Below are 27,778 nucleotides of genomic sequence, written 5' to 3' on the forward strand. Positions count from 1 at the left end.
CCCATTAGAATAGTATCAAAACAAAAATAAAATAAAATAAACATTGGTAGGGATGACGAAAAATTAAAGCTCTTGTACACTGTTGATGGAAGTGCAAAATTATGCAACATTATGATGGTTCCTCAAAAAATGAAACCTAGAATCACTATATAATATAATAATTCTACTTCTGAACATATAGTCAAAAGAACTGAAAGCAGGGTCTCAAAGAGGTTTGTACCCTCATGTTCCTAGCATCATTATTCACAATAAACTAGAAGCAATCTGAATGTCCACTGATGGATAAATAAATGAACAAAATGTGGTATATGCATACCACAGGATATTATTCTACCTTAAAAAGGACTGAAATCATGTCATATGTGACAACATGGAAGGGGCTCAAGGACTTTATACTACATAAAGTAAGCCAGACACAAACAGACAAATACTTTATCATGCAGTTTATAAGAAGTACCAAGAGTAGTTAAATTCATAGAGACAGAAGGTGGTGGTTCCAGGGTCTGAGGGGAGGGGAAAAGGGAAATTGTTGTTTAATGGGCACAGGGTGTTGCAAGATGAAGAAAAGTTGTAGAGATTGATTGCACAACATGAATGTGCTTAACACTGCTGAAACATATGCTTAGAAATGGCTTAAAAAGGTAATTTTATGTTATGTGTATTTTATTACGATTTAAAAAATATGCTGTCTTCCTTCCACTCACCCCACTCTGGTGCATCCCTCTTAGCTTTCTCATAAAGGTCTCTCCTGTTGATTGCAGCAAAAATCCACACTGCCATGGCCCATGCCTTCTCCTCACCATTGAAGTCAATCATCAGAGTGGCCAGATCCATGTGGTCGGCTTTCTCTGTCTGACTCCGAGGGAGTGGTCGACACCCTTTCTGAGAAGGATAGTCTTGTAAGTGCATCTTGAACTTCTTAAAGTCTGCATCCTCCAGATCCTCCAGGTAACGGGCCAGCTTGCAACGGACACTAGCCATGTTCATCTGTGGCTTTTCTCAGGGTCCTTGTGTAGAGATCCACACCAGAAAGCTAGATGGTGAAAACAGTGCACATGCAAGGAGAGTCTTCTAAAAATTCTATCCTCTTTAGAGAGAACTAAGCCATGAAAAACCCACAATACAAAGAAAAAAAAAAATATATATATATATATATATAACTGAACTTTAATGAGATGCCATCTTTAGTTTTGAAAAGTGACCCAAATACCCACCACAAGGTTTTCCTGTTGGCTTGACTCAGGGGTGTGTCCTGAGCCATGGAAAAATGGTGTCCCTATGGAGAGAAACAGTAGTTAAACCTACAAACGCAATCATGTCCACAGTACTATATGTCCAAACCACTTCACAATGTCCCCTCAACATACGGGGAGAACTTTGTTCTTACTGTTTCCTGGGCTGTGTTCTAGGACAAACTCTTCCTCAGCTTCTGTTTCTTCATCTATAAAATGACAGAATGGAAAATATGCCTTTTCTGTTCCTTCCAACTGAAAGGCTCTGGTTCCCTGTTTCTGTTTTGACCCAGGAAGTGAGTAAGTATAATTGTAATAGAGCAGCACGTGGCTAGACAGAGAAAGGAGAAGACAGACACGCACAGAGAAGGGGATGGTCTTCGACTGCACTTCCATCCATCTATTGATAGAAACAAATGAGATGACATTTGGGGTGCATAGGGGGAATGATAAACACACGACACCTCCTTGAGGTCTCCTGGCAACATTAACAATCATAGTCATTGTTAGAGCTCATGGTTACTGAGAACCTCTCACGGGCAGGACCCTGCACTAATGTGTTTTCTTAACTCTTGCAAAGCCCTAGGAGGTACACATAGACCTAGACCCACTTTATGGAAGAGGAACCGAGTCTTAGGAGAAATTAAGTGAGTTGCCCACGGTTTCCAAAAAAAAGGGGGGGTTCAAAACCAGAATTTAGATCAGGGTCACTGATTTCTGAACTTATGTCCCTAAATACTACTTTCACAGCATGAAAATGTCCGTGACTCTTTCATCCACCACCTACCTAGATTCCTTAGTCAGATACCAACAAACAAGATCAAAAATAAAATAAAATAGATGATTAAAAGTCAAAAAACACTTTCCCGGCATTTATCACACACAGCATCTTATTACAGAGTTCATGATCTGTTTTACCACATAGACTTAGGGTTCACAAAGAGCAGAGGTCAGCTGCTGTGTCTTTCTCTGTTCTATGTCTCCCATATTTTGGATTAATGCATACTTTGGCTTTGTTTGGGATCAATCCCCTCATATTACTGAATTCGGGAAAGCACACCGACCCAAAGCCATAAATGATGTTAACAGGAGGAGAGGGCCTATGGAGCTGTGGAACAGTGCATGTGGGAATTTAGTGTGACCGCAGTGAGTGTGCAAGAAAACTGAAGCATGCTCACCTCTCCTTGTACCTTCATCTTGCCTCTCATTTTTGGCTCCACACAACCACCAAGTCCATTACTTATGCATTTGAAAGGGAGGTGGGGCATGTCCAGATAGATCCATCAGTTTTACAGACCTTCCCAGGTCCCCCTCCATCAGTCTTTCCACTGACACCAGGACTCTACCTCTCCTCTGTGACCCCTATCCCTAAGTCTCATGCACCCTATCCTGACTTTTACCTCCTGTGTCCCTTGGTGTCCAGGACATTTATTTCCTCATACACATCCACTCTTTGCGGGAGGCATGCTTGGCAAATCTGCTGCAGTTGTGGGTGTAAGCTGTACACTCCTTCCCTCACCCCCTGCCCCTACACACACACACACACATACACACACACTTGCATACATGCACAATAATGAGAAACATAAAAGGAATTTCCAGAATCATTGTTGAAGGGCAGACTTGGAAGCGGTCAGAAGAAATCCTTAGTGTATTAACCAAGACAACTCTGGCCCTCAACATCCCCTCCTCATTTCTCCCCAGACCTTTCCAGCCATGCAGCTCCACAGAGCTGGACTCACCCAGACGACAGCCTCAGAAACAGCCCAAGAGGAAACTTGATGCATTTATAATGGTCACAGATCAGCAGGAGCAGGAAGGATGTGGCTTCAGCATGGAGTGAACAAGCTTGCATCACAGACAAAGCCAGAGACTAACAGTTACTCATATAGCTGGATTTTCCAAACCAAATGAATAGTGTTCTTATCTCTGGCTGTAGTCAGAGATGTCTGCACTGTCCTCAGTGGCCATTTGGGGTAGGGATGTTCCCTCTGGGTCTCACAGCGGCCATGGGAGGGTTCTGATGGCAGAGAACAGAGTGGGATGGAGGATTCTGCCAGGGCTGGCAAGTACCAGCCATCAAGCCATCAGATGGAGGCCGATGGCAGGCAGTAGGCTCTCCGCATCACCTGTCACTGTCTGTAACCACCTTACTGAAGTGAGAATACGCTTGTGAAAACATCACCTCCACCAGACCACATTTATCTCCTCCCAAAGTTTCCTAACACCCTTGTATTATTATTGTTATTTTATCATTACTTTTTTGTGTGTATGGTAAGAACACTTAATACAAGATCTACCTTTTAGTAAATATTTAGTGCACAGCACAGAATGATCAGTTATGGGCACTGTGCTGCACAGCAGATCTCCAGGACTCGGTCATCTTGCATCACAAAAACTTGGTTACCCTGACCGATACTTCCCCAGTCCTCCCTTCCCCAGCCCATGGCCACTACCATTCCACTCTCTGTTTCTGTAATTTTGACTAATTCACATTCCACATATACGTGACATCATACAGTATTTGTCTTTCTCTGTATGACTGTCACCTTTCATAATGCCCTCAAGGTCTATCCATGTTGTTGCAAACACCAGCATTTCCTTTTCTTTCATGGCTGAATAATATCCATGCTGTGTGAGATATATATATATATATAATCTTCATCCATTCTCCTGTTTATGGACACTTAGCTTGTTTCCATATCTAACTGTTGTGAGTAATGCTATAATGGACCTGGGAGTGTAGACATCTCTCCGAGACTCTGATTTCAATTCCTTTGGACAGACACAAACTCTGCTCCCTGACTCACTTACTCACTTGTTCTACAAATACTTAAAGAGCACCTGGTGTGTGCCAGGCATGTCTGCAAGCCTGAAAAGCACCTTGCTGGGCCCAGGAAGATCTGGAGGTCAGAGAAGCACCCAGACCATGTTTCCCAGCACTCATGGTGGCTGCAGGACCAGTGTGCCAGTGTCATGTGTTTCATAGAGCAGGGTGGAGGACAGGTGCTCATCTCCCCAAGCCAGTGCAGAGCCCTTGAGTGAGAGGGACATGACTCCATGTCCAGAGGAAGGGTGCTGGAAAATGGTTTTGTCTCTGTGCCAATGGCACTGAAGGCAGAGAGTTGTACTAGGGATTGAACAAATGACTAAATGAGTACAACCTAATTTAGTGAAGCTGGAGTCAGTGATTAAGTCCTGCTACTACCATTGTTATACAATTGTGTGCAGAATGTCCTGAGAGAAGAAATAGAGATACCTACTCCAACCATGGAAAGGGCAAAAGGGCAGACCTGAATGCCAAGCTCTACCGGTCCGAGGAGTAGCAAGCACTTCAGATGGTCAGGACAGAGACACAGACAATCACCTTGAACCAGAAAGCATGGAAGTTATTTATTTATTTATTTATTTATTTATTTATTTATTTATTTTAGGAAGAGACAGCCTTTCCTCTTTGTTTTCTATCTTTCTGTACTATTTGAATTCTATTCTGTTGCCATAACCAGGTATTACTCATATGAGTAAAAATAAATTAATCAGTTAATAGACACCACTTCTTCAGAGTAGATCTAAAAGAAACCTTCAATCTTTTTAAGGTGCTTTTGGGTCCTATTTGCTAGGATCTTGTTGAGAATCTTGGCATCCATATTCATCAGGGATATTGGTCTAAAATTCTCCTTTTTGATGGGGTCTTTGCCTGATTTGGGGATCACAATAATGCTGGCTTCATAAAAAAGGTCTAGAAGCTTTTCCTTCTGTTTCTATTTTTTGAAACAGCTTCAGGAGAATAGGTATTATTTCTTCTTTGAATGCTTGGTAGAATTCCCCAGGGAATCTGTCAGGTCCTGGGCTCTTGTTTTTTGGGGGGTTTTTGAACACTGCTTCAATCTTGTTACTAGATATTGGTCTATTTTGAACACTGCTTCAATCTTGTTACTAGATATTGGTCTATTCAGATTGTCGGTTTCTTCCTGTTTCAGTCTTGGAGGCTTATAACTTTCCAGAAATGCATCCATTTCTTCTAGGTTGCTTAACTTACTGGCATATAACTATTGATAATAATGTCTGATGATTGTTTCTATTTCCTTGATGTTAGTCATGATCTCTCCCCTTTCATTCATAATCTTATTAATTTGGGTCCTCCCTTTTTCCTTTTGGATTAGTTTGACCAGTGGTTTATCAATCTTATTGATTCTTTCAAAAAACCACCTTCTAGTTTTGTTGATGTGTTCTACTGTATCTCTGGTTTCTATCTCATTGATCTCCGCTCTAATCTTATTTTCCTTCTTGTGCATGGGGTTGGCTTAATTAGTTGTTAATTGTTCAGTTCTCTAAGGTGTAGAGAGAGCTGTTGTATTCTGGATTTTTCAATTTTTTGAGTGAGGCTTGGATGTCTATGTATTTCCCCTTTAGGACTGCTTTTGCTGTATCCCATGGTTTTGGACCGATGTGTCTTCATTCTCATGGGTTTCCTTAAACTCAACACACACAAAACAGATAATCACATTTAAAAATGGGCAGAAGAAATGGACAGACACTTCTCCAATGAAGACATACAAATGGGTAAGACACATGAAAAAATGTTCATCATCATTAGCCATCAGGGAGATTCAAAACAAAACCATATTGAGATACCACCTTACACCAGTTACAATGGCCAAAATTAGCAAGACTGGAAACAACATGTGTTGGAGGGGATGTGGAGAAAGGGGAACCCTGTTCCACTGTTGGTGGGAATGCAAGTTGGTGCAGCCACTTTGGAGAACAGTGTGGAGATTCCTCAAGAAATTAAAAATAGAACTTCCCTATGACCCTGCCATTGCACTACTGGGTATTTACCCCAAAGATACAGATGTAGTGAAAAGAAGGGCCATCTGTACCCAATGTTCATAACAGCAATGGCCATGGTTGCCAAACTGTGGAAAGAACCAAGATGGCCTTCAGTGGACGAATGGATAAGGAAGATGTGGTCCATATACACTATGGAGTATTATGCCTCCCCCAGAAAGGATGAATACCCAACTTTTGTATCAATATGGACGGGACTGGAAGAGATTATGCTGAGTGAAATAAGTCAAACAGAGAAAGTCAATTATCATATGGTTTCACTTGCCTGTGGAGCATAAGGAATAACATGGAGGACACTGGGTGAAGGAGAGAAGAGAGCTGGGGGAAATCGTAGGGGGAGACAAACCATGAGAGACTGTGGACTCTGAGAAACAAACTAAGGGTTTTGGAGGGGAGGGGCACATGGGATTGGGTGAGCCTGGTGTTTGGTATTAAGGGGGGCACGTATTGCATAGAGCACGGGGTGTGGTGCATAAACAATGATTCTTGGAACACTGAAAAAAAATTGAGCTTTTACCTCAATAGAATTGAAATATTTTAAATCCTATACTGTAGACAAATTGGAGCAATACTGTTTTAAAAGTATTTCTTTCCTCCTTATTATTACATTTTTTAATGTATTAGGAAGAAATGACAAAATCCTGTGTAGGCTTTTTTCTAAAAAATTCAACATTCTTTATCCAGATTTTAGATTCTCAGAATAATTGCCTTTTACAGATGAAAGCAAAAAACAAAACGAAACAAAAACAAAAACAAACAAACAAAACCCACTTCCAACATCCCCCAACCTCTTCTCCTCCCTCTTCCACCCACAGACCCAGGCATCCATGGGGACCTGGTTTCCAGAGTGTCACAGACACAGAATCCAATGGCATGTAGCCTTTTGTGGCCAGGTCCTTCCATTCCTTGTGATGCCCGTGAACCTCATTCCTGCTGCTGCATCTCCATCCCCGTTTGCTGCTAGGATGGATTCCATGGTGTGCACAAACCACAGTGTGTTTGTCTATTTTCCACACAAGCACATGTGGGTTGTGTCTCATTTTTGGCAAATGTTAATAAAGCCACTATAAATACTCACATGCAGATTTTTGTGTATGCTTTCATTTTCCTTGCATAGATATCTAGGAGTGGAATGGCTAGATTGTGTGAGAAGACTGTGTTTAAATGCTAAAGAACTGTCAAACTATCTTCCAAAGTGGTTCCACCACCAGTCATGCATGAGGACTCCAGTCCCTCTGCTCCCTTGCCAGAAACAGTTGTGTTGTACTTGTTTAAGCCATTGTAACAGGTTTGTAGGGAACTAGTGAAATTAAAGAAATCATTTGAAAATCGGTGCAGTTTGACTAGTTGCAATTACTTAGGGACATTAGTCATTGGGAATCTGAGGAAGAAAAGACATGATCTCCAGCCTTCACAACGCTTAACCTCATTTTCTTCTATCCCTATTGGCTGGTCCATGTCCCTTTCAAATGCAGGAATAGAAAAGTCAACATGAATAATAAGCAAGGATGGTCAGTCACAAAAGTAAAACATAATTTCTTCTTTGTTTGTATTCATACCTCCTTGAAAAACAGAGTGGAGAACCACAATTTTAACCAGTGAACTGAAGAAAAAGCTATTTAACATTCGAAGCTCACACTGTAAAGAAAACCCAAAGTGGCCACAAATTCTTTCTCACTGAACAAACTACAGGAAGCTAAAAGAAAACAAAAATAAACCCACTCTGAGAAACCAGTGACTAATGTAAGCCACAGAGACAGCAGCCCACCAAATATGAGGGGAAAAGAAATATGGCCAGCACAGATATGCTTTGCCCTCGCTACATCATAGTCAACAAGACCAGGACAAGCCCTTGTTCAGCAGATGAGAGCAGAGCCAGGAAATGCCACACAGATTTTTCTGATCCAAAAATTCACACACCAGACCTGGGGACAAAGACCAAAATATTGAAAGTCAGGATCATATTGGGAAAACCCTAAGCAATAATAACAGAGCAGGACACCCCAAATCCTCACCCTGCTCCCTGCTCCCTCCACTTACCCTGGGAACACCATGCCACAATCAATCATCCCCTCTGGGTGGGCAGGGGAGATAGTTTCACTTCTCCCACATGGGTTGCAAGAAGTACACTGGTTTCCTGGAAGAGAAATTCTCTCAGTCTAAAGGATGGCTATTACTTTCTGTCTGTCAGCCCTCCACTGATCAGTACAGGAGCCATGAGCTACCTGTGTTTATTGCGATTCAACTTTATTTTTCCCCACTTTTCTAAGGTTTTTTTTTTTTTTTTTTTAGTTTTAAGCTTTTATTTAAATTTTAGTTAGCCTACATATAGTGAAATATTAGTTTCAGGTGTACAACATAGTGATTCTACAATTCAACATATGAGTGAAGTCATATGGTATTTGTCTTTCTCTGACTTATTTCACTTAGCATAATACTCTTTAGTTCCATCCACATCATTGCAAATGACAAAATGTCATTCCTTTTGATAGCCAAGTAATGTTCCATTATGTATATGAACCACATCTTTTTTCTTTTTTTTTTTTTTTTAAGATTTTGTTTAGCTATTTGAGAGAAAGAGAGATAGTGAGAAAGAGGATGAGCAGGGTGGAGAGGGAGAAGCAGGTTCCCCACTGGGAGGGGAGCCTGATGCAAGGTTATATATCTCAGGACCCCAGGATCATGACCTGAGCCAAAGGCTGACACTTAAAAGACTGAGCCACCCAGTTATCCCCTGAACCTCATCTTTATCTGTTCATCTGTCCATGGACTTCTGGGCTCTTTCCATAGTTTGACTACTGTGGACCTTGCTGCTGTAAACATTGGGATGCAGGTGGCCCTTTGAATCAGTACTTCGGTAACCTTTGGATAAATACCCAGTAATGCAATTGCTGGGTCATAGGGTAACTCTATTTTTAACTTTCTGAGGAACTGCAATACTGTTCTCTAGAATAGCTGCACCAGTTTGCATTCCCACCAACAGTGTAAGAGGATTCCCCTTTCTCTACATCCTTGCAACATCTGTTGTTTCCTGAGTTGTTAATTTTGGCCATTCGGACTGGTGTGAGGTGGTATCGCATTGGGGTTTTGATCTGTATTTCTCTGTTGCTGAGTGATGTTGAGCATGTTTTCATGTGTCTGTTGGCCATCTGTATGTCTTCTTTGGAGAAATGTCTATTCATGTTTTCTGCCTATGTTTTAATTAGATTATTTGTGGTTTGGGTATTGAGTTTGATAAGCTCTTTATAGGTTTTGGATACCTCCCCATTATCTGTTATGTCATTTGCAAATATCCTCTCCCATTCCATAGGTTGCCTTTTAGTTTTGTGGACTATTTATTCCCCTGTGTGGAAGTTTTTATATTGATGAATTCTCAATAGTTCAGTTTGCTTTGTGGAGACATATCTAGTAAGAAGTTGCTGCACCTGAGGTCGAAGAGATTGCTGCCTGTGTTCTCCTCTAGGATTTTGATGGATTCCTGTCTCACATTTCGGTCTTTCATCCGTTTTTAGTCTATTTTTGTGTATGGTGTAAGAGAATAGTCCAGTTTCATTCTTCTGCATGTGCCTGTCCAGCTTTCCCAGCACCATTTATTGAAGAGACTGTCTTTTTTTCCATTGGATATTCTTTCCTGATTTGTCGAAGTTTATTTGACTATAGAGATGAGGGTATGTTTCTGGGTTATCTATTCTGTTCCATTGATCTATGTGTCTGTTTTTGTGCCAATAACATGATGTCTTGTTGATCACAGCTTTGTAATATAGCTTGAAGTCTGGCATTGTGATACCTCCAGCTGTGCTTTTCTTTTTCAAGATTACTTTGGCTATTGGGGGTCTTTTTTGGTTCCATATTAATTTTAGGATTGTTTTTTCTAGCTCTGACCAAAAATTGGTGGTATGTTGATAGAGATTGCATTGAATGTGTAGATTGCTTTGGGTAGTATAGACATTTTAACAATTTTTCTTTTTCTGATCCATAAGCATTGAATATTTTCCCATTTCTTTGTTTTACCTTCAATTTCTTTCATAAGTGTTTCATAGTTTTTGGACTACAGATATTTTACCTCTTTGGTCAGGTTTATTCCAAGATATGTTATTGCTTTCAGTATAAATGCAAATGGGATTGATTCCTAGATTTCTTGTTCTGCTACTTCATTATTGGTGTGTAGAAATGCAGCACATTCTTTTACACTGATTTTGTATTCTATGACTTTACTGAATTTGTGTATCAGTTCTAACTGTTCTTTGCTGGAGTCTTCCAGGTTTTCTACATAGAATATCATGTCATATTTGAAGAATGAGAGTTTGACTTCTTTGCCAATTTGGATGCCTTTTATTTCTTTTTCTTGTCTGATTGCTGAGGCTAGGACTTCTAGAACTATGTTGAACAATAGTGGTGAGAATGGGCATCCCTGTTATGTTCCTGACCTCAGGGGAGAAGCTCTCAGTTTTTCTCCATTGAAGATGATGTTAGCTGTGGGTTTTTCATATGTGGCTTTTACTATGTTGAGGTAAATTCCCTCTAAACTTACTTTATTGAGGGTTTTTATCATGAATAGATGTTATAGTCCTTATCCTTTCTCTTATTGCTTTGGTGTATCACATTGATTGATTTGTGATAAGAAATCATTGTTGCAGCCCAGGAATAAATTCCACTATATCATGGTGAATGATACTTTTAATGTACCATTGGATTCAATTTGCTAATGTTTTATTAGAAATTTTTGCATCCACATGGACGGGACTGGAAGAGATTATGCTGAGTGAAATAAGTCAAGCAGAGAGAGTCTTGTCATATGGTTTCACTTATTTGTGGAGCATAGCAAATAGCATGGAGGACATGGGGAGTTAGGAGAAGGCAGTTGGATGAAATTGGAAGGGGAGGTGAACAATGAGAGACTATATGGACTCTGAAAAACAATCTGAAGGGTTTGAAGAGGTGGGGGGGTGGGAAGTTGGGGGAACCAGGTGGTGGGTATTAGAGAGGGCACGGACTGCATGGAGCACTGGGTGTGGTACAAAAACAATGAATACTGTTATGCTGAATAAATAAATTTTAAAAAATGATTAAAAAAAGAAATTTTTGCATCCATGTTCATCAGGGATATTAGCTTGTACTTCTGTTTTATTAGTGGAGACTTTGTTTTAGATATCAGGGTAATGCTGGTCTCATAGAATGTATTTGGAAGTTTTCTTTCTTTTTCTATTTTTTGGAATAATTTGAGAATAGGTATTAATTTTTCTTTAAATGCTTGGTAGAATTCCCCTGTGAATCCATCTGGTCCTGGAGTTTTGTTTCTTGGGAGGTTTTTAATTACTGATTCCATTTCTTTGCTGGTTATTTGTCTATTCTGTTGTTGGTTATTTTTTTCTCCTTCTTGTTTCAGCTTCAATAGTTTATGTTTCTAGGAATTTATTCATTTCTTCCAAATTGTCCCATTTGTTAACATATAGTTTTTCAGAATATTCTCTTAGGGAAATTAAAAATAGAGCTACCCTATGACCCTGTAATTGCACTATCGTGTATTTACTCCAAAGATACAGATGTAGTGAAAAGAAGGGTCATATGTACCCCAATGTTTATAGCAGCAATGGTCACAACCGACAAACTGTGGAAAGAGCCAAGATGCCAAGAGCCAAGATCTTCAAGAGATGAATGGGTAAAGAAGTTGTGGTTCATATATACAATTGAATATTACTCAGCCATCAGAAGGGATGAATACCCAACTTTTGTATCAACATGGATGGGACTGGAGGAGATTATGCTGAGCGAAATAAGTCAAACAGAGAAAGTCAATTATTATATGGTTTCACTTACTTTTGGAATATAAGGAATAACATGGAGGAAATTTGGAGAAGGAAAGGAAAAGTGAATTGGGGGAAATCGGACCGGGAGAGGAACCATGAGAGACTGCGGACTCTGAGAAACAAACAGGATTTTGGAAGGGAGAGGGGTGGGGGGATGGGTGAGCCCAGTTGTGGGTATTAAAGAGGGCATGTAGTTCATGGAACACTGGGTGTGGTACATAAACAGTGAATCTTGGAACACTGAAAAAATGAAATAAACAAATAAATATAAATAAATAAATAAATGGATATTCTCTTAAGAGTGTATTTATGTGATGTTGGTTGTTTCAGATTTAAGTTAATTAAAATGAACTGTTAAGTTCTAACTGCATTAGTGGCATTTTCAGGACTCCATAACCATACGTTGGGAGACCACAAAATAGGACATGTGCATCAGCTGCAGAGTTTTATTTGTCAGCCCTTGTATGACTCTTTTCATTACCTGGATGGGCTTCCTGGAGTTTAACTTCTGTTGAAACCTTAAAAAATCTCCTGCAGAATATTTTATGAGACACTATGCAATTTGTTGAAGGTATACATGATATTACTTATTTTTTTAAATATACTTATATGCATTTTCTAATACACATGTAGACAAATCTGGAAGAACTATATTTGAAACTGCAAATATGAAGTGAAAGCTTCTGAGGATATTTATTTTCTACACTAATAAGGAATGCAGGGTGCTTGGGTGGCTCAGCTGGTTAAGTGTATGCCTTCAGCTCAGGTCATGATCCCAGGATTCTCGGATCAAGTCCTGCTTTGCCTCACGGCTTCTGCCCCTTTTCCTCTGCCCCTTTCCCTTTGCTCATGCTCTCTCACTTTCTCTCTCAAATAAATAATCTTCAAAGAAAGTAGAAAATGCTATTATTTTGTACATTTCTTTATTAATTGGTTTTTTCCAACAAGCATATATAACTTTGTAATTTATTTTTAAATATTTTATTTATTTATTTATTCATTTATTTATTTGGGAGATAGAGAGCACAGAGGGAGACTACAAGGGGTTGACTCCCAAGACCCGGAGATCATGACCTGAGCCGAAGGCAAATGTTTAACCAACTAAGCCACCCAGGTGCCCTTATAATTTTGTAATATAAAAAGAAAAACAAAGAGATAATGTTACCTATCCCATGTATCAAGTTGGTGGAATTTTGGTCACATCAATATAGGATGGTAGGGACAACTGGACTGCCCTTCTCTTCCAGCATCATCAGTATACCAGTCCACTATCTAATCATGGTCTTTTTTCTCTGCCCCAGCAGGTACTAATCCTTTCCTGCTTTCTATTTCATGTCAAGGCCTGAACTACAATAGTAGTTCTAAATGAGGGTAGATAAATACTCTAAAATGAGGGTAAAATTCCACAGAAGTGGAGCAAATCCTTTAGGTGGTCAGACCAGCATCCGTTGTCTGTCTTCTTCCTTGGTAAAGGGACTCCAGTTTTGCATAATTGCCCATCTTTTCCCCCACAAGACTCAAGAAAAGTGAACTCTCTCCTCCAACTCCAGGAGCATATTCCAATTTACACAAGGCAATCATTGGATCTTCTTCTCCTAATGATTCTTTAAGGAGTCAACTATTGAGTAAGTCCTATGAAGACCAGAACTTCACAGGGGTGAAAAGGTCTGTGCTCCTACGAAAGAATTTTGATAATGTTTACTCCTTTACTAATAAAGGAGCTTACATCAGTCATGAAATGTTGCCTGAAACAGCTGAGGCCATTTTGTGGCTATGAGAGAGCACAAAACAAGAAGGATGGCAGAGCCAGGAATGCACAGAACATGTCCACTGAAGCAACAAGCCCAACAATAAAATGCCTCGATATTTAAGCCAATTTCGTATTTCTTTTTGTTCCTTATATCCAAAGGCAACATACAGAGTAGAAGCCATTTTTGAGATTTGACTATTCTCTTTGAGTTTCCACTTCCCTGAACTGACTTTGAGCTAAGAATTAGTGGTGCAGATGTAATATTGCTGACAATGTGACAGTCTGATAGATGGGTGTCTATGCCCTAGGACTATGAAATATTTCTCAAGAACTCTCCTGCTATAGGCCACTAGTATCCCTTTGTCACCATATATGACATCCCCAAATGTCACCATAGTTTTCCCTGGGGCAACATGGTCACAAAATAAGGAGTTTTCAGCCATCTCTGAATTTAAAGTTAGAATGATCACTTTGAACAAAGAACTTCTGTGGTCAAATACAAGCTTGTGTGTGTGTGTGTGTGTGTGTGTGTGTGTGTTCAGTTAGCCACTATATACTACATCATCAGTTTCTGATGTAGCATTCAATGATTCATTAGTTATATAAAACACCCAGCGCTGGTCACAACACATGCCCTCCTTAAGGGGGAGAAATCAGAGAGGGAGATGAACCATAACAGACTGTGGGCCCTGCAAATACAGGCTTTTTGAGAGAGAAAAGTTTTGTTGAGCTCCTAGTAGCATAAGCATTCATGAATTCAGGAAATAAATTTCATCTCATACTATAGCACAGGGAAGACTGTGAGGTGATGTAAAGACAATTTCAAAGAACATGAAATTTTTTATTAACATATAATGTGTTATTTGCTGCAGGGGTACATGTCTATGAATCATTAGGCTTACACATTTCACAGCACTCACCATAGCACATACCCTCCCCAATGCTGATAACCCAGCCACCCCATCCCTACCCCCCTACACCCCCAGCAATCCTCAGTTTGTTTCATGAGATTAAGAGTCTCTTATGGTGAAAATTTTAACATGAGGCTGAATTGAAGAAATGGAGAGTCCCTACATTGGGTCAAATTAGCCAGTCCATGGTACCCAGATATTTGGTCTGGATGCTGCTGTGAGAGTACTTTTTTAGATGAGATCAAGTTGTATAACCAGTTGAAAGTCTTAAGAAAGAAGACTGTGATATTCCAAAGAAGAAGGAGTTCTGCCTGTAAGCTGCCTTCAGATTCAAAACTTCAATGTCATTTCTTCCTAGGTCTCCAGCCTGCCCTGCCAGTTTGGGACTTGACAGCTTCCACAATCATATGAGCTAATTCCTTAAAATACCCGTAGATAAATAGGAAGATTGATTGACAGATGACAGATAGATTGATTGACTGATGATTTATTGATAGATGATTGATAGGGAAATATAGATCCATAGATAAATAAGATATAAGTACAATATATACATATATATTGCATCTATTCAGGATACTATGACAAAAATGTCAGACCATAAAATGGGTGGCTAAAAAAATAGGCATTTATTTAACACAGTTCTGGAAGCCATGTAGTCCAAGACAAAGGAACAAGCAGATACAGTGTCTAATGAGGGTCAGCTTTCTAGCTTCTAGGTCATCTCTCTACTGTGTCCTCACAAGGAAGGAGGAGGGAGGGCTCTCCCTGATATCCTACACAAGAGCTCTAACTACACTCTAGTCACCTAAGATGTCCCAAAGGCCCCATCTCCAAATGTCATCTCATTGGGGATTAGGTTTCAACATATGAGTTTCAGAGCGTGACACCAATATTCATATATATACATTCATAAATGTACACATCCTACAGATGCTATTTCTCTGGAGAACTCTAATACAGTCCCTGAGGAAGGACCCAGAGCCCAACCACACAACTGAGGTGCAATTCCCAGGATGAGTTTGACATAAGCTCCTAGTAGGTGGAGGGGATCTGAAAATACAAGAAAACATGCTTCACTATCCCAAATGTAGCTCAGAAAGAGCACACACCTCTCAGAGAAGTCCCTCTTCAAAAATAAGGAAATGGTGTATGAGGTGCCAGGTGGGCAGGCCATGATGTATGCACAAAACCCTCCATGGACCAGACCCAATGAGGGAGCATGCTTTCTGGAGCAACCAGAAATCCCAGAGCACCCGAGATCAATGAGGACATGGTGCCAGATGCAGCTAGGAGGAAGATGGGGAGCCAGGTGAGGGCAGGGAGACCTCCAAGAGGTCTAGTAAAGACAGAGAGCAGCCCAGGAGCTGGACACCCTCCCTTTACCAGGGAGAAGGGAAGGGACAGGAGACATGGGGTCCCAAGTTATCTAGGCTTTCCTTGAAAAAGACTCCATTGTAAATGCAGGTAACCAAAGCAAGTCACATGGTGAAAAGGAGATGTGCAGGCAGGGGCAATGCTATGTAAAGACAAAAGCAGGGTTGGGAAATAAAGCTGTGATTTTTCATTACTGAGTCCATGAGTTCTTGTAGGAAGAAGCCTGGCCAAGGCACCCAATGCTGCCACTGTGTTCCATGTCTCTGGAACCACCACCTCCCCAGCAAAGATGGGTTTCCATAGGTGTATGAACCCCCAATTCTTAGACCTCTACACCGGGGATATGGATTGAAGAATATTTGGCTGGTGATCATGACAAATAGTTTTCAGTTCCTACTTTACAAAAGGCAAGCCCTCCATTCAAACATCCTGTGCCTCATATTTCTACAAGGTTGTTTTGTTTCAATTTTTTTGCCTGTGTCATTAAGCCTTTCTGTAGAATTACTCTTTACAAGGAACATTAGCATTGGAGACCGTAGTCAGGGGGTTCCAACCGTGGCTTGTTGCCTCCTCTTCCTGTTAGTTCTCCCCAACAATCCTGGTTGACAGGGACCAAGGGGAAGGACACGGGGAGTTGTTGAGTGGGTACAAGGTCCAGTTTGAGGTGGACAGTGGCAATCATTGCATGATAATGTGAACATTTAGCCCAGAAGAGAGTAAACAAGAGCTGTATTATAAATGCTACTTTTTTATACTCATAAAGCTAAAAGTAAGCAATTATACTTCACTTTATAAGATAAACCTATATAAATTGAAGATGGATTGAACACAAAAAAAATTGAATATAAGAATAGAGAAAAGACAGGAAAATAGATACCATGCATATTTTTGCCTCTCAGGTCACCCCCTAAGAGAGGTGACTGTGTGTGGGAAGATATACCTACATCACACTGTTCTGTGCTACCTCTTTGTTCTAAGGGACTTCAGTAAATATAAAAAGATAATATTGCAAATAGCTGAAAATCTGTTAAAGAAGGCAGAGGGGAAGCCCTCAACCTTGTGTCATCTCTGAAGTCAACTGAAGACAACAAGAAAGAAAGACTGAGAAAGAACCTCCACTTGATAAAGTCACCAAGCAGGAGAGGCTCCTAGGTACATGGAGCCTGGGCTGGCAACAGAAGGACACAGGGAGGGAGCACATCTGCAGGGAAATAAAGGGAATCCAGGGTTTTGGGTGGGGGTGACATGCATGGGTGGGAAGGAGCCACTCCAGACTTACTCTCCTTGGAATCCAGAAGTCTAGGTGAACAGGCAAACCACCAAACATACTTGGATACTGTGCTCCACAGGCTTTGGCGATGAAGCAGGGACATGTATTTTCAATAGCAGGTACTGGTCACCAGTGTGGAGAGAAAGTATAAGACAGTAAAAACCTAACACAGGCTGACACTGGTCACTGAGAAGTCCAATGAAGTCACCCAAAACCTGTGTCATGCAAGCACGAGGTGAGTCAAGGACACTTCCTGTTACTCACACCAAGCAGAGAAAGGCTCCAGTTGCTACGGTACCAAACGCAAATGACTTATGGATGCCACTGGGCTGTACTGCCTAGATTTGTGAGAGAAAATTGAGATTCAACTTTCTCCCACCCATGTTCAAAGATCCCTAAATTACAGCCACGGAATGCTTGGGGATATGTGCCAGCTACTCCAGGAAAAACTCCATTATTTCAAAGAAATGTAATTTTTTTTTTAAGGAAACCATCATGAAAACTGTGTAAACATAATTGGGGAAGGGGGGAGCAAAGGGAGGAAAGGCATCTGGCCAATAGAAGATAGTGAAGAACACTCCAATAGGGTGGATATTCGGTAGGCATAGTAATGCTCTCACCCCGTGTCCACATTCTGATTCTCATAAGCCATGAACATGTCACAATGTATGGCCCAAAGCAGTTATGGCAACAGAGGGCATGAAGCATGGTCATCATTGACCTTAAGTTAGGGAGAGGGCCCTGGGTTGTTCAGGTGGGCTTAACATTGTCACAGCGTCCTTAAAAGGGGAAGGGAGGGAGGGAAGAGTTTATAGTGATTCCATGTGAGAAGGACTCTGGAAGCTGGAAAAGACAGGGAAACAATTCCTCGCCTAGAGCCTCTAGAAAGGAACATGGTCATTGAAAAGCTTTTGCACAAAAATTAAAAAAGGCAACATACTTAATGGGGAAGGTATTTGCAAATGGTATATCTGCCAAGGGGCTAATATTTAAAGAAGTTGTAAAACTCAACACCAAAAGTAAATAAAATTAAAATAAGCTGAATAAAAAGGGGCAGAGGACCTGAATAAACATTTTCTCCAAAAGTCATCCAGATGACCAACAGAAACATGAAAAGATGCAACATCACTCATCATCAGGGAAATACAAAGTGAAACCACAATGAGATACCACCTCATACCAATCAGAATGGAAAAAATCAACAAGACACGGGTGTTGGTGAGGATGTAAAGAAAAAGGGGATTCAACATATACATAAAGCTTGTCCCTGAAGACAAGAGCAAATGCAATAGGAAAAAAAAAAAAAAGAAAAGAAAAAGAAAATCAAAGACTTAAAGAAAGCTCTCCTAAGATGAAGGCACGCTTGAATCTACCAGCTAAAAAGCACAATGCATCTCAAGGAAAAATAATTTGGGTTGTACAACAATTGGGCATGTCTTTCAGAGACTGAGAAATAATCCTATGGCCAAAAGTGAACTGATAAAAGCATCTGTAAAGCATACCAATCAAGCTACCCCAGACTTGATCAAAATCTCAGCATCATTTAATTGAAATCTTAAAGCAAAGTTTGGCTTAAACTATGGAAAGACCCTAGATGTTTGTCAACAGATGAATGGATAAAGGTGTGGGGGGCACCTGGGTGGCTCAGTCATTAAGCATCTGCCTTTGGCTCAGGTCATAATCCCGGAGTCCTGGGATCAAGCCCCACATCAGACTCCTTCCTTAGCAGGAAGCCTTCTTCTTCCTCTCCCCTGCTTGTATTCCCTCTCTATCTGTGTTTCTCTCAGTCAAATAAATAATTAAAATCTTAAAAAAAAAAAGTGTAGTATACACACATGTGTGCATACAGTGGAATATTATGCAGCCATCAAAGAAATGAAATCTTGCCATTTGCAATGACATGGATGGAACTAGAGGGTATTATACTAAGCAAAATAAGCCAGTCAGAGAAAGACAATTATCATGTGATCTCATTGATAGGAGGAATCTGAGAAACAAGAGAGAAGATCATAGGGAAAGGGAGGGAAAATGAAACAAGACAAAACCAGAGAGGGAGACAAACTATAAGAGACTCTTAATCTCGGGAAACAAACTGAGGGGTTGCTGGAGGGGAGGGGAGTTGGGATGGATGGGTTGGCTGTGTGATGGACATTGGGCAGTGTATGTGCTATGGTGAGTGCTGTGAATTGTGTAAGACTGATGATTCACAGACATGTACCCCTGAAATAAACACTACATTATATTAATAAAAAAGAAGGGGTACATGCACTTCAATGTTCATAGCAGCAGTGTCCACAATAAACAAATTGTGCAAAGAGCTGAGATGCCCTTCAACAGATGAACAGATAAAGAAGATGTGGTCCATATATACCATGGAATATTACTCAGCCATCAGAAGGGATGAATACCAACTTTTGCATCAAATGGATGAGACTGGAGGAGATTATGCTGAATGAAATAAGTCAAGCAGAGAAAGTCAATTATCATATGGTTTCACTTGTGGAACATAAGGAATAACATGGAGGATATTAGGAGAAGCAAAGGATAAGTGAAGGGGGTGGAAATCGGAAGGTGAGAAGTACCAAGAGAGGCTGTGGACTCTGAGAAACAAACTGAGGGTTTTGGAGGGGAGAGGGGAAACTGAAAAAATAAAATTTAATTTAAAAAAAAAGGAAAAGAAACAAAAATTTTCAGGACAAACAAAATTAAATGAATTCATATCACCATTAAATCAGCCTTACAAGAAATGTTAAAGGGAATTCTTTGGAAAGAAAAAGTCTAAATCAGGTGTATGAAATTTAATAAAGGGCAAAAATTCACAGGCAAATAAAAACATAATAAAAGTAGAAGATTAAACTCTTTAAAACTGGTACAGAGGTTAAAGCACAAAAGCAATAAATAAATTTTATCTATAAACATTAGTCAAGGAGGTCTAGCTACTTCAGTTGGTGGAACATGTGACTCGACCTCAGGGTCAAATAAAATTAAATTAAAGAAAAAGAGAATTGTGGATGCAGCTAATTTATTGAAGCATATACTCAAGAAAAGCATTTTTAAACAGATAAGAACCTCAAAAATACCATTGCCATGCCTGTTTTTTGGAAAAGGAGGAAAATAAACAAACAACCCTGCTAGAGAACAAATTTAAGCCTATCTGTAACAAAAGGATAAGACACTGTAAAATGATGGGGATCTGAGCTTCCTTTCTTTTTTTTTTTTTTTATTTTCAGCATAACAGTATTACTTGTTTTTGCACCACACCCAGTGCTCCGTGCAATCTGTGCCCTCTCTAATACCCACCACCTGGATCCCCCAACCTCCCACTCCCCCGCCGCTTCAAACCCCTCAGATTGTTTTTCAGAGTCCATAGTCTCTCATGGTTCACCTCCCCTTCCAATTTCCCCCAACTCCCTTCTCCTCTCTAACTCCCCTTGTCCTCCAGGCTATTTGTTATGCTCAACAAATAAGTGAAACCATATGATAATTGACTCTCTCTGCTTGACTTATTTCACTCAGCATAATCTCTTCCAGTCCCAACCATGTTGCTACAAAAGTTGGGTATTCATCCTTTCTGATGGAGGCATAATACTCCATAGTGTATATGGACCACATCTTCCTTATCCATTCGTCCACTGAAGGGCATCTTGGTTCTTTCCACAGTTTGACGACCATGGCCATTGCTGCTATAAACATTGGGGTACAGATGGCCCTTCTTTTCACTACATCTGTATCTTTTGGGTAAATACCCAGTAGTGCAATGGCAGGGTCATAGGGAAGCTCTATTTTTAATTTCTTGAGGAATCTCCACACTGTTCTCCAAAGTAGCTGCTCCAACTTGCATTCCCACCAACAGTGGAACAGGGTTCCCCTTTCTCCACATCCCCTCCAACACATGTTGTTTCCTGTCTTGCTAATTTTGGCCATTGTAACTGGTGTAAGGTGGTCTCTCAATGTGGTTTTAATTTGAATCTCCCTGATGGCTAGTGATGATGAACATTTTTTCATGTGTCTGATAGCCATTTATATGTCTTCATTGGAGAAGTGTCTGTTCATATCTTCTGCCCATTTTTTGATATGATTGTCTGTTTTGTGTGTGTTGAGTTTGAGGAGTTCTTTATAGATCCTGGATATCAACCTTTTGTCTGTACTGTCATTTGCAAATATCTTATCCCATTCTGTGGGTTGCCTCTTTGTTTTCTTGACTGTTTCCTTTGCTGTGCAGAAGCTTTTGATTTTGATGAAGTCCTGAAAGTTCATTTTGCTTTTGTATCCTTTGCCTTTTGAAACATATCTTGAAAGAGGTTGCTGTGGCTGATATCAAAGAGATTACTGCCTATGTTCTTCTCTAGGATTCTAATGGATTCCTATCTCATGTAGAGGTCTTTTACCCATTTTGAGTTTATCTTTCTGTACAGTGTAAGAGAATGGTCGAGTTTCATTCTTCTACATATAGCTGTCCAGTTTTCCCAGCAACATTTATTGAAGGGACTGTCTTTCTTCCACTGTATATTTTTTCCCTGTTTTGTCGAAGATTATTTGACCATAGAGTTGAGGGTCCATATCTGGGCTCTCTACTCTGTTCCACTGGTCTATGTGTCTGTTTTTATGCTAGTACCATGCTGTCCTGGTGATCACAGCTTTGTAGTAAAGATTGAAATCCGGTAACATGATGCCCCCAGTTTTATATTTGTTTTTCAACATTTCCTTAGCAATATGGGGTCTCTTCTGGTTCCATAGAAATTTCTGGATTATTTGCTCTAGCTCTTTGAAAAATACCTGTGGAATTTTGATCGGAATGGCATTAAAAGTATAGATTGCTCTAGGCAGTATAGACATTTTAATAAAGTTTATTCTTCCGATCCAAGAGCATGGAATGGTCTTCCATCTTTTTGTGTCTTCTTCAATTTCTTTCATGAGTGTTCTGTAGTTCCTCGAGTACAGATCCTTTACCTCTTTGGTTAGGTTGATTCCCAGCTATCTTATGGTTCTTGGTGCTATAGTAAATGGAATCGATTCTCTAATTTCCCTTTCTGTATTTTCATTGTTAGTGTATAAGAAAGCCACTGATTTCTGTACATTGGCTTTGTATCCTGCCATGTTACTGAATTGCTGTATGAATTCTCGTAGTTTGGGGGTGGAGTCTTTTGGGTTTTCCATATAAAGAATCATGTCATCTGCGAAGAGAGAGAGTTTGACTTCTTCATTGCCAATTTGGATACCTTTTATTTCTCTTGGTTGTCTGATTGCTGTTGCTAGGCCTTCTAATACTATGTTGAACAAGAGTGGTGAGAGTGGGCATCCTTGTCGTGTTCGTGATCTCAACAGGAAGGCTGCAAGCTTTTTCCCATTGAGGATGATATTTGTTGTGGGTTTTTCATAGATAGATTTGATGAAGTTCAGGAATGTTCCCTCGATCCCTATACTTTGAAGTGTTTTAATCAGGAACAGATGCTGGATTTTGTCAAATGCTTTTTCTGAATCAATTTAGAGGACCATGTGGTTCTTCTATCTTCTCTTATTAATTTGTTCTATCACATTGATTGATTTGCAAATGTTGAACCATCCTTGTAGCCCAGGAATGAATCCCACCTGGTCATGGTGGATAATCTTTATAATGTGCTGTTGGATCCTGTTTGCTAGAATCTTGTTGAGAATCTTAGCATCCATATTCCTCAGTGATATTGGTTTGAAATTCTCCTTTTTGGTAGGGTCTTTGCCTTAGGGACTGGTTTGGGGATCAGGGTAATGCTGGCTTCATAGAAAGAGTCTGGAAGTTTTGCTTCTGCTTCAATTTTTTGAAACAGCTTCAGGAGAATAGGTGTTATTTCTTCTTTGAAAGTTTGGTAGAATTCCCCAGGGAATCCATCAGGCCCTGGGCTCTTGTTTTTTGGGAGGTTTTTGATCACTGCTTCAATCTCGTTACTAGATATCGGCCTATTCAGGTTGTCAATTTCTTCCTGGTTCAATTTTGGGAGTTTATAGTTTTCCAGGAATGCATCCATTTCATCTAGGTTGCTTAGCTTATTGGCATATAACTGTTGGTAATAACTTCTGATGATTGTTTCTACTTCCTTTCATATTTTGAAATTAATTTTTGCCATTCAAACTGGTGTAAGGTGGTATCTAAATGTGGTTTTGATTTGTATTTCCCTGATGGCTAATGGTGATGAACATTTTTTATGTGTCTCTTAGCCATTCTTATGTATTTGGAGAAATGTCTGCTCATGTCTTATGCCCATTTTTTGAGTTGATTATCCATTTTTTGGGTGGTGAGTTTGAGAAGTTCCTTATAGATCTTGGATATCAGCCCTTTGTCTGTAGTGTCATTTGCAAATATCTTTTTCCATTCTGTGGGTTGCTTCTTTGTTTTCTTGACTGTTTCTTTTGCTGTGCAGAAGCTTTTGAACTTGATGAAGTCCCAAAAGTTCATTTTTGCTTTTATTTTCCAAACCTTCAGAAACATTTCTTGAAAGAAGTTACTGTGGCCAATGTTGAAGAGGTTGCTATGTATGTTCTCCCTTAGGATTTTGATGGATTCCTGTCTCATATTGAAGTTTTTCATCCATTTGGATTTTATCTTTGGGTGTAAGAGAATGATCAAGTTTCATTCTTCTATATATAGCTGTCCAATTTCCCCAGCACTTTTTATTGAGGAAACTGTATTTTTTCCATTGGATATTCTTTCCTGATTTGTTGAAGATTAGTTCAACATAGACTTGAGGGTCTTTTTCTGGGTTTTCTGTTCTGTTCCATGGATCTATGTGTCTGGTTTTGTGCGAGTACCATACCGTGTTTATCGCTACAAGTTTTTTAATACAGCTTGAAGTCCAGAATTATGATGCCTCCAGCTTTGGTTCTTTTGTGGGTTTTTTGGTTTGTTTTTTGTTTGTTTGTTTGTTTGTTTGTTTGTTTTCCCAAGATTGTTTTTAGGATTGTTTTAACTCTGTGAAAGATGGTGATATTTTGATAGGGATTGCATTGAATGTGTAGATTGCTTTGGGTTGGTGTTCCTAAAGGAAAGTGAGTGATGGAAATCCCAAAGGGGTTTACAGAGATTATTTTCAATAAATGCTCTCCTACAGTTTAAATAAAATGTGATACACCCAGACTATGGAACGCTCCAGAGCTGCTAAAAAGAATGAAGTGGTTTATATTTTAATAAACAGTTATTTTAAAATCTGAGGTAGAGTCTTGTGGCTCCACCAAAATGAAGTAACACGATTCCAGGTCCTCCTTTGCATAACTGAAGAATCCTGGATACAACACAATAAAAACACATAGGAAATCCCTGAAAGTTCTAAAGAAGAAGGTGGACTGCCTTGGGATATCATGACTATAGGGTGGTAAGGCCCCTGGGTTTCTTTCTTGCCTCCCTTACATGCTGGATAGAGCAGTAAAGAATCCTCTGATGGAGCTCAGGGCACTCTGCCCCCAAATATGGTGCCTTGCCGTAATGGAATATTTCAGGATGAAGGAATTAAGAAATGGCAGGTGCAATAAGGCCTTTCTGACCTTCCCTGAAGCAGGTCATAAAACCCTCAATTCTCTGCTCTTTCTGAATAAACCCATTTTTCTTGGTAAAATAACAAGCAGTTTATCTTATATCTTTATTGTATATCCTATTACGTCTTTCCATGACTTTCCACTCTTCATGAAATTATGATAAAAATGTTCAGACTTAACTGCTTCTTCATATCTTTATTCCCTCATGAAGGTTCCTCTGTCATATAAAATTAGAATTAAATAAAGCTGTAAGCTTTTCTTTTGTTAATGTCTTTTGTTACTGGGCCCCCCAACTGGGAACATAGAAATGTAGGGAAAAAAGTTTCCCCTGCATCTCCAACCCAGAACCACCAACAGCTGACCAAAAAAAAAAAAAAAAAAAAAAAAAAAAAGTTGCAATAAAATGTCTTTCCCTTAGCCAAAGCACCAAGGAAAGGGTGACCGAAAAACAGAAATTTGGGATGGCAATAACCACTCCAATAGCACTAGAAAACACACTCACCCCTAACCCTTCCCCCTCCAAGGTTCCAGTGAGGCCCAAAGGAGAGTTGTTCTTTCACCCAACCTATCATCCCATCATACTCAGATTCCACAGCTATCTACAGTCATTCCAAATACTATGACAGAGGTAGGTTGAAAAGCTAAAAAAAATACAGTATACAAAAATTAATACTTTAAAAAAAAGAAAATACAAAAATAGATGGAGCTGAAAGAAGAAATATAGAGAAGTACAATTGCAGTTGGGATTTCAACTCTCAGTTATCAATAGAATAGATAGTAATTCAGAGAGATCATAAAAGAGCAGAACACCAAATTAACCAACTGGATTGAACTGATATATATATATAGAACACTCCACCCAAAAACAGCAAAACACACATGTTTTTTCAAGGGTTCATGGAACATTAGAACATTTATTAAAGTAGACCTTGCCTTGGACCATTAAAAAAAAAATTCAATAAATTTAAAAGAATTTAAATCACACAGAGCATGTTCTCTTACAATAATGGGTTAACTCTAGAATCAGTATCAGTAAGACAATGGGGACATCTCTGAGCCCTTGCCAGCATCATGAACCCAGGTGTAGACAAGAACCACTAGATGAGAAAGATCATGGTTGCATGCAGGCAAGCACTGGGCACCCACAAAATCCATGCTAATAAATAAGGTGAAAACACTGATAAATGCCCATTTAAACAGAGCAAAACCCCAAGGAGAAGGGTCAAATAGGAAAATACAGTAAACCACACATTAAGTATTGAAAAAGTGTATTTCCTATTGGTAACCTGAGAATAAAACAAGTTAGGTATTGAATAGTTCTTTTTTTTTTAAATGATAAAATTGCAGACAAATAGGAAATTTTATTTAATAGACAAATTCACAAAAGCTGCTGAAATGATCCTAAAATTTGTGAAAGTGAAGTCTGAGTCATACAGTTTTAGGACAATTGTGATTGAGCGTTGGGCGAACTGGTGTTAGGTGAATTGACTTTGGGACAACTGGTCTGCTTCCAACAGCACAGGTAATAGGGAGGAACTCCTGCCTTAAACTATACTTTCCCAAGCTTGTCAGCTCACAGACATCTAGGATTTTCTTTTCAGATAACAGGTTTTTTAGTCCCATGTGAAAAATGCAAAGGCTCAAATGCATGTAACATAAGTTCATCCACACTACCTCTAAGGACAGGTGCTGGTAAAAAGAATCACAGAATTTTTTGTTTAGAGAAAGAATCAGGGTGGGTAGAGGGTGTAGCCTAAAGGCCCCATGATCTTGTCTATGGTTAACCTTGTTTGGAGGGAGGAGGGGCCTCAGGGCTGGAGGAGCATACACGGGGAATAATCATAGAAGAGATGAGGAAGGAAAGAAAAGTGCCTGTTTGTTCCCAGGGCAAGATGCAAGTAAGCATCCTTACCTTGGCAATGCAGGAGATCAGAAGCCTCAGACTAGATCAGAACTCACTCACTTTCCATTCGTGGACACTTGCATTGTTTCCATATCTTGGCTAAAGTGAGTAATGCTGCATTCAAGTGAAGATATATTTTGATCCTGTTTTCATTTCCTTTGGATATATACCCAGAAGTGGGATAATGGGATGATATGGTAATTCTATTCTCTCTCTCTCTCTCTCTCTCTTTTTTTTTTTCCCCATGCTTTAAAGATAGCCATGACATTTAATTTGGAGCTCAGACACTAAGCCACATGGACCAAAAGACTTCAATTTATTCTGGCCCTGAATTGTGGATAGTCCTATAATATATGAAATCATTGGAATGAAATTTTCTCTAAAAATATGGAAAGCTTCACAAATCTGTGTCATCCTTGTGTGGGGCCCTGTTAATCTTCTCGGTGTTGTTCCAATTTTAGTATCTGTGCTGCTGAAGTGAGCACATGGCCATATCATTTTTAATTTTTTGAGAAATCTCCATCCTATTTTCCAAAGTCATTGAAATAATTTACATTTCCACCAACAGAACACAAGGACTATGGTCAATGATACTCTATTACATACTCAAAAGTTGCAAAAGCAGTAAATCTCAGATATTCTCACCAGGAAGAGCGATGGTAATTATGTACTATGATGGAAGCATTAGCTCAAGTTTTGGCGGTGACCCTTCTGCAACATATTGTCAGGTGTGGCCAGCAAACCCCAAGACAGCAAATGAAAAGATGACTCCATACACCTAAGTAGGAGAAAGGAGAGGCCTGGGGAAGAGACGCTCTAGTGGTGAAAGGTCCAGAGCCACGCTTTGTCTCTGCTTTCACTGGGATCATAGCAGTACATCAGACGCAAGTGCAAGGCAAGGAGGAAAGTGTAAACTTAATGGTCAGGTTGACAATATATGGGGCAGTGTGTGATTTGGGCGAGGAGGCAAGGAGTTCGTGAAGTACGTGACCACCACAGGTGCCTGTTTTTCTTCAACACTTAAACATTGACTCCCTAGATGAAAACCTTGAGCCCCAGTAAGAATCTGGCTGCTTTCAGCCAAGAAACTTCAAAGGAAAGCTAGCCTTCTGGGCACTCCTCCTTCGCTTTTCAATCAGTCCCATCCAGGGAGGCATTGACAAGTCAGATTTTGTCT

General features: G+C 39.8%; 1 protein-coding gene and 1 non-coding gene across 10 annotated transcripts in view; both read right to left on the bottom strand.

Annotated features, from left to right (window-relative positions):
* NLRP3 (NLR family pyrin domain containing 3) overlaps positions 1-2,464 on the bottom strand; it is a 53,179-nt gene extending 50,715 nt beyond the window's left edge. For 2 of the 9 annotated variants that reach the window (XM_032847571.1, XM_032847569.1), the window contains exons 1-2: positions 1,215-1,343; positions 705-1,033 (exon numbers count right to left, since the gene is read on the bottom strand). In XM_032847571.1, the coding sequence (XP_032703462.1) occupies positions 705-987 (283 nt within the window). In that variant the 5' untranslated portion in view covers positions 988-1,033; positions 1,215-1,343. Of the gene's footprint in view, positions 1-704; positions 1,034-1,214; positions 1,346-1,387; positions 1,501-2,410 lie in introns of those variants that run through there. The other 7 variants (XM_032847567.1, XM_032847565.1, XM_032847568.1 and 4 more) reach the window with 5 other exon arrangements.
* Positions 2,465-26,982: 24,518 nt separating this feature from the next.
* On the bottom strand, positions 26,983-27,086 carry LOC116861110. The gene has a single exon (XR_004381411.1). It is a non-coding gene; the product is annotated as a U6 spliceosomal RNA (small nuclear RNA).
* Positions 27,087-27,778: the final 692 nt, after the last annotated feature.

The sequence above is a fragment of the Lontra canadensis genome, unplaced genomic scaffold (genome assembly GCF_010015895.1).
Source record: "Lontra canadensis isolate GAN:19392208 unplaced genomic scaffold, GSC_riverotter_1.0 scaffold190, whole genome shotgun sequence".
Classification (NCBI taxonomy): domain Eukaryota; kingdom Metazoa; phylum Chordata; class Mammalia; order Carnivora; family Mustelidae; genus Lontra; species Lontra canadensis.